We start from the raw sequence: 7,178 nt of genomic DNA, 5'->3' as shown, positions 1-7,178 counted from the left end.
ATTTATAAGAGCAGCAATTAAAAAAATGCTGCCAATATTTCCCATTTTACTACCAAAATATACAAAAATGAGTTAGCTCAATACTTTTCCAAAGTGCTGCACATTAATGTCAGAATCCAAGTCTTGCGGAACATCGCAATGTACTGTAGCAAGATGATCAATGCTAACCCCTTTATTGTTGATGTAAGCCATAAATAGCAGAAATAACAAAACGCCAGAAATTCAGTTAAATGAACATTTAGTTGAACATTCTGTCTTTTTAAAGTTAAAGGCAATATTTTTCTTGTTGAATACTTTTTCCCCTCGCTGATGGGAGTTTTACAAAATTATACAGATGATACCTGCAGCTTAAATATTCATTCACTCACTGGGTGTTTTGTGTTGCTTCTAGTCAAGAAGCAGACTAGACTTAGACGTGTTGTATTTTATCACACATACTTAAATTCTGCACATCACGATAAAAATCTACGATTATCAGTTCAGCATGGACGCTTGAACGCGCTTCCTGCGGAGACGTCACGGTCAGCTGCCCGTCTCTCCACCGTGGTGACGTTAACAGGAGCACGTGGGTTTGTTATTGCAGGAAGTGAAGATGGCGGCTCAGTCGTTGCTAACAGAGTCTGTGCTCGGGTGGTCTATTTTCACCGTTATACTGTTGGTAAGGAAGCACGACATTACGTAGTCGCTTTATAAAGTAGTGGAGCGGTAAACGGTTAGCCCGAGTTGTGCTAGTAGGTGAATTCGTTGCTTTAACATCGGCGTTAATCAGCGCAACATGGCTACAGCGCATTAACGCCAGCACTGTCTTTGGATTGGTTTTAGCTAACATTAGCCGTGACACACTTACAGGCTGTCGCCCTATAAGAGGCTTTCAGTGAACTGTTTAGAATATTTTGGTGTTGCGTACTGTTAGAAACATTGGAATTGTTAAACTCCACTTTGTGGAGAATAGGAATCTGGTATTGTTACTTAATTTCATAAAAATGTAACATCCACGGTTAGATCTTTCCTGTATAAAATCACCCAGCTGTACTGTAAAGTGTCTCCTTGTTTTTAAACGCACTGTTTTTATTACGAATAAATAAGTGCTGAAAGTGGAAAAACTACATTAACCAACCTTAACCAAAGACAACTATGTAGTTTTCTTTTTTTCCCCCCTAGCAAGACATAAATTGAGACTTCTGTAGTGGACTACTTAAATCAACGTCTTAAAGTTGTTCAGCTTGATAATCTGCAGCCCATTTTAGCCCTCATTATCCCAAATGTCATTCATACCCACATCACATGGCTAAATTACAAGTCCTCCAGAAGAATGGCTGGGTGCCAATAAATTGCTCTGTTTTTCTGCCCAGTACTAAGCAACCCTTTTATTTCAGACCTCTCAATGGGTCTTATTTGGATGCAGAGCCTTTCGCCATTACCTGGCAGAGCAAGCAGCCGGAGGCGTAAAGCTGTGGGCCTTTAATTGATCTTGTCTGCGAATGGCAGCCTTTAAGCTGAAGGGGCAAGTGTTTGCAGTGTCCTCACCTCTTAAAGCACATGTGCCTGGAATATGACCTTGTCATTTTGGAGCCCATTTATTGCTTTTTTGTCTAATGAGCTTCTCTCCCATTACAATGTCAATCCCTCTCCTGTTCGTTGAACAGCATGATAATACATGTGTATGTTATTACTTAATTTAAACAATCTTTTAAAAAGTGTACCACTCGTATCACCTTTCTAGTAAGTCTGTTTATTTTGCTTCTTACGAAATGAAGACTTTGTGTTATTTCCTGTCACTCTGAGAAGGGAGTATGATATAATCGGATCAGCTCCTCCAGAGCACCTGCAGTCAGGCTTTTAAAGTTACATAATGCCCTACTTGTTGTTTTAATACTTAGATTTCAGTTGTTTTGTTTTTGTGTTATAAGTGGTGTGTTTTAAATTTCAAGGATATATAACACTACAAAGGTAGACTTTGTATTGAATAGCATAATTTTACTGATTTCCAACCTCTAGTGTGTTGCTTGTTTGCTTCAGTTTGATTTTTATAAACCCTGTTGACATTTTCCAAATTAAATGCAAATGCCGCCTTGTACTGCATATAGTTGATTGAATTTACTTCTGTTTTCTTTTGCCTTTACATGTAATAGAGCTCTGTAAGCCAAAAGTATTTTTGCTGCCCTATTATTTATTTGAAGTGTTCCTCGTGATGACATTATTAAACCTTTGTTTTATTTTAATTACTGGGTTTTTTTGTTTTGTTTTTTTGTTTTTAAGGTAATTCTTGTGTTCTGTTGGATCTACATTCGGAAATTTCAAAGTCGGCGGGAGAGTGAAGTTATTTCAACTATCACTGCAATATGTGCTCTGGCTATTGCTTTGATCACGTCTGCACTTCTACCAGTGGACATATTCCTTGTTTCTTTCATGAAGTATCCCAATGGTACTTATAAGGTTAGTATTTTGTTCTTCAAACTAAAATTTCTCAGTTGTATTTTTTTTGTCTTATTGTTGCATTTGAATAAAGTCGCCAGACAATTTATTAGGTATATGTTGCTAGTGCAGGATTGGAACTTCTTTTGCCTTCAGAGCTACCATGAGTCCTTTGGGCACAGATTCAGAAAGTTGTTAGAAACATTCCTCAAAGATTTTAGTTTCATATTAACATGATAGCATCGCACAGTTGCGGGTTTGTTGTCTGCACATCAGTGAGTTGGGAAATCGAGACTCAGGCCAGGCAACATTTTCCCTTCTGCTCACTGGATATTTGCTCTTTTTCTCGTCATTCTGTATAAACTGTGTGAGATTGTTGTAGATCAGCACCAGTTCAAAATCACTTAAATCCCCTTTCTTACCCATTCTGATGCTCAGTTTAAACTTTAGCCGTTTGTCTTCCCCATGTCTGCATGGCTAAAGTGGCTGCCATGCAATTGGCTAATGGGGTATTTTTGTTAATGAACAGTTGAATAGCAGTTGAATAAAGTGGTCAGTAGGTGTACATCTACATCAAGATGTGTAATATGTTCAGTGTGTTTAATAATATTTTTGTTTGAACACTAGGTAATTTGTTGCTTTGTGTGATTGTAAGCTGCTACCGAAATCATTCATCAGTGCAATATTTTTTCTTTTGTCTCAGGCTTAATTTTTATGGTATTTATTTATGCTGTTATTCTAAATACATTTTTTGAGAACTATTATTGCGAACTGTTTTCATTTATTGTTATACATGAGTCATGAATCAGCCTTGTTACAAATGTTAAAATTAATATTCACAATTGTCTTTCTCATGGCAGGAATGGGCAGCAAACAATGAGACAAGAGGGCAAATTGAAGATACTGTGTTGTATGGATATTACAGTAAGTATGTTTTTTTTCATAGTTTATGTGGGTAATAAACTCAGACAATGAAAATTGTCGACCATAATGTCGACCATTATGTGAAAATAAAATATAATAAACACTTAAATTATAAAAGGATTATTAACTGCACAGCGGTTAAGTTTGCGTTGTTTTCAATGTTTGCTTTTGAGTTATTTACTTTTCTTACATGATTATAAGTGTGTTACGTCATTATTTTGATCTTATCTCTGCTTTGATTTGAAAGAGGTGCCAGTTCAATTTTAATAACACCTGGGGCCTGTCTCATCTATGCAGCAGTCCTAGAGGGTTAGCAGTCTAACTCTGGAAATCACACAGGCTCTTTGTTTCCCACACTGGTGACTCATTTTCACACAGGGCATCTCTCTGTAGTAACTTCGATTGCAGAGCTTACCTGCTCTGAAGCTGCTTTAGTCAGGCTGTGACTTGAGGATATATTTAAAGCCCAAACAATAGCTAACTGTTTCTAAAGCATCATCTGGCCTTTTTAAAGACCAGCTTGTCATCACAAATTCAGTTGAATTCAAATTTGAGTTTTTGTCACAGGGTTATGTTGAAGAACAAAAACAGTTTTACATGATTATTCTGTAAGTCAGATCTATCAAACATTTATTGTGTTTCTGGGCGATATGCCAGCTTTGGTCATTAAAGAAAGTCGTATCTGTTAAATAGCACTCCACTTAGGTTTGTCCTTTGTACCAATAAACAAATTGAATTTACTGTTACAAATTAAGTGCCTTTCCAATCATTTGGTTCCATAACCCTGGGATTTTTAACAACGTAAGAGTTTAAAATTAGGTAATTTATTTCGTAAATTTACATACTTGTTTAATGTCATAGTATTTACTTTAATAGCATATGTTTGTAATACTTTAATGTGCCTTATTTTGTGTGTTATAGAGAATGTGTTTTTTTGTTTCACTGGGACCAACTTCATAATGTATCAAATATGCTGCTTGCTGAGTTGGTCATATATGTCACTGCTTTTTGCTTACCAACTCTTCATGTAAAATGGCAGGAATTGACAAGTTGTTAAACAGGTTTACAAAACCGGTCAGTCTGTGATGAAGTCACATGACCGTATGAACCATTTCAATGATAAGGATGTGATGCATACATATACTTTAACTACAGTCTTCAAAAGCAATTGTTTTTCCAATTGCTGCTTGACAGTATTTCAGCTAAACAACACCTGATGTGTGATATTTTTTTGTTGCATAATGTGTTGTATATTTTCAGAGGCATTTTAGCACCAGGACTTGATGTTTTAATAGCAGCAGGATGTAGTTTTAGGTTTCTAGCTGGCTTGGAAGCCTTCTAGCTAGAAGGCCTTCCTTGATAAAGACATTATCTGGATGGTGATATAGGTTCCTCCAAAACCTGATCATTTAACATTAATGATGCCTTCACAGATCTGCAAGTGACCCATTCCATGTGTCCTTTGCTGTCTTTTGAAATGTGCCTGAATAACTAGCTGGATTAGTGTCTCTCATCTCTGGCAGAGAAGACTAAGTGTCCATGATTTAAAAAAAAAGCTTAAAGCTTTAGTCATCCAACAGTGGGACTGTGTTCTACTTTGCTGCAGTTCATCTTAAATGAGATAAAGTTCAGAGGGTCAGAAGCTCTCTCTTAGACGCATAATGACTTTACAGTAGTACTCCACATTTGTAGTGTGACAGTGGGGGATAGAGTCACAGTGCACATCTGTGTGAATGTAGCCAAGCATCCTTCTCACTTGATGGCTTGGTCACTGGACACTTGTCCATGGAAGAGTACTGTCCTCTCGGACAGAGACCAAATCTAATCAGCACTGATAATTCTTAGAATGAAGGCTGACTAAGTTTGACACAGAAGTTGATGTCTGATTTCAAGTGTGACGTACATGAAAGTGATGAGAACCTCCAGGAATTGACTCAAACGTGGCAGGAGTGCTGTAAGTGGTGCACAATGAAAAAACTTTGAAGGGGATAGCAACCGGATTTAAATTATTTTTAGTTTATTGCTTTTTAGGAGCGGAGATGTAAATTTTTTGATTTCTTAGATATAGCGTTTTTCATGGCAGAGATTTAAATTGCAGTTATGAATGCAGCGAAACTCTCTACTTTCTGGTATTAATTTCAAAAGTGGATTTTTAATGCAGTTCCACCTGAGGGCCTCACAGATATTTAATATTACTTTTGAAGATAAGTCTTTGCAGACACTTCTCTGGATACTCTAAATCTTTTCAATATTATGTACCAATACATTTTAAAGTTTGGGGTTACTGTATTCCCACTATTATATTCATAGTGGAATTGACATTAAGGATGGCACAAATGAGAGCCTGTTTGTTTTAAATAAAAAAAATTATAATAATAATTATTATATTTTGGGGGATTTTTTTTTCTTGCTTTCTGTGTATTAATCCAAAACCTACAAAATCTGCAGATAGCTTGATGGCCGATTATTCAACAGTACTTCTTTCCAGGATGGTTGTTGTTCACCAAGATTTATTTGATTTGCTTGTTGTAGTTGTCACACTTAGCTTGTATTTATTGACACTTTGTTTTTGGCTTTGTTTGACACTGGGTTGCATCATTAGGAAGTTTGTTGAGCATCTTGGACTAATCCTGTTTGATTCCTTTGCTATGAGAAAGGGCAGGTCTAGCCTCCAAGGATGACTCTGCAATTCCAGTTGTTACGACCCGTCTAGGGCCAGGCAATAGCATGAGTGAGGCACCCCTACCCACTCCACTTCCACAACTTTCAAAACAGCACTGCAGCCAGCGGCTGCCACAGGTATACTGCTGGGTCGTGAGGAGAGACGCGAGAACCTCTCCCGCCGCGGCACTCTGGCCTCCTTTTAATGGGCGGGTCCTCCAGCTGGAACCAGTCGCGTCGGGCTGTATATCCACGCACCAATCGGAGCAGGGCCCTGGCACAGCTGAATTAACATAAACAGATACATTAACTGCACAAAACAAATACATGAAATGCAAGTTCGTAACACAGTATTTGTATGTGGTTGTAAATCATGGACAACATCCAGACTTTTTGACTGATAAATTACAAGCTTAAAACTGTTGGTGCCTCTGAAATGTCTTCATGGTTGTTATATTAAAGGATAACACAAGTTGTCCTTGTTGATAGCAAATTCAGTCATGCCAAAGTCTCTAGATCGTGTGTTTTCTAACAGATGCTAGCTTAAAGTGGCTGTCAGCAACACTGTTGTATACCGTCTGTTAAAAAATGCCAAATGCAAGGACGACAAGCTGTCTCCATGCCCAGACAGTCCCATCAAAGAAACCACTTCCTCTGGCATAATGACACCCTCCCTCCAAAATAAAAAAAAGGCACAGACCACAGCACTGCCCCTCAGCATTCAGGCCATAGTATAATGTGCTCTAAACATAAACATATGATTTCATACATAAGGATGACTTTTTTCTTTTGCTATCTATAGTTTGGATTAGACATCCCCCTAAATGAAACCTTGCTTTATAGAGATTTAGAAATATGAATAATTCAGTAGGCTTAGTCTTCAGTGCAGGGCTGTGTCTTGTCAGTAATTTAATTCATTTAATGGCCAAACTGCCTGGAAACCATGTTCATGGTACAGTAGTTACACTCAAGAAATGTTTCCCAAATTAAAGGAAAAGCACATATAGTTGGCTTAATAATTGGTTTAGTACGTCTAGTTGGAGCTTTTGAGAGGAAATCTTAAGTCACAATTTCTGTAATTGCTTTGAGTGGCAGCTAAAATTGCCGGGTTTTATGTAGCACTTCATATTGTGATGCTCATTCCACACAGTTTTATAGGTTACTACATGTTTTATATT

The 7,178-nt window shown here is 37.5% G+C and overlaps 1 protein-coding gene across 1 annotated transcript in view; it reads left to right on the top strand.

The window, feature by feature from the left end:
• Window positions 1-552: 552 nt before the first annotated feature.
• lmbrd1 (LMBR1 domain containing 1) overlaps window positions 553-7,178 on the top strand; it is a 50,509-nt gene continuing 43,883 nt past the window's right edge. The window contains exons 1-3 of the mRNA XM_063491829.1: window positions 553-658; window positions 2,260-2,436; window positions 3,276-3,339. Coding sequence (XP_063347899.1) covers window positions 593-658; window positions 2,260-2,436; window positions 3,276-3,339 — 307 coding nt within the window. The 5' untranslated portion in view covers window positions 553-592. The remainder of the gene's footprint in view (window positions 659-2,259; window positions 2,437-3,275; window positions 3,340-7,178) is intronic.

The sequence above is a fragment of the Pelmatolapia mariae genome, linkage group LG13 (assembly GCF_036321145.2).
Source record: "Pelmatolapia mariae isolate MD_Pm_ZW linkage group LG13, Pm_UMD_F_2, whole genome shotgun sequence".
In the NCBI taxonomy this organism is placed as follows: domain Eukaryota; kingdom Metazoa; phylum Chordata; class Actinopteri; order Cichliformes; family Cichlidae; genus Pelmatolapia; species Pelmatolapia mariae.
Note: the sequence above shows the minus strand (reverse complement) of the source record. Positions and strands in the feature narration are given on the sequence as shown.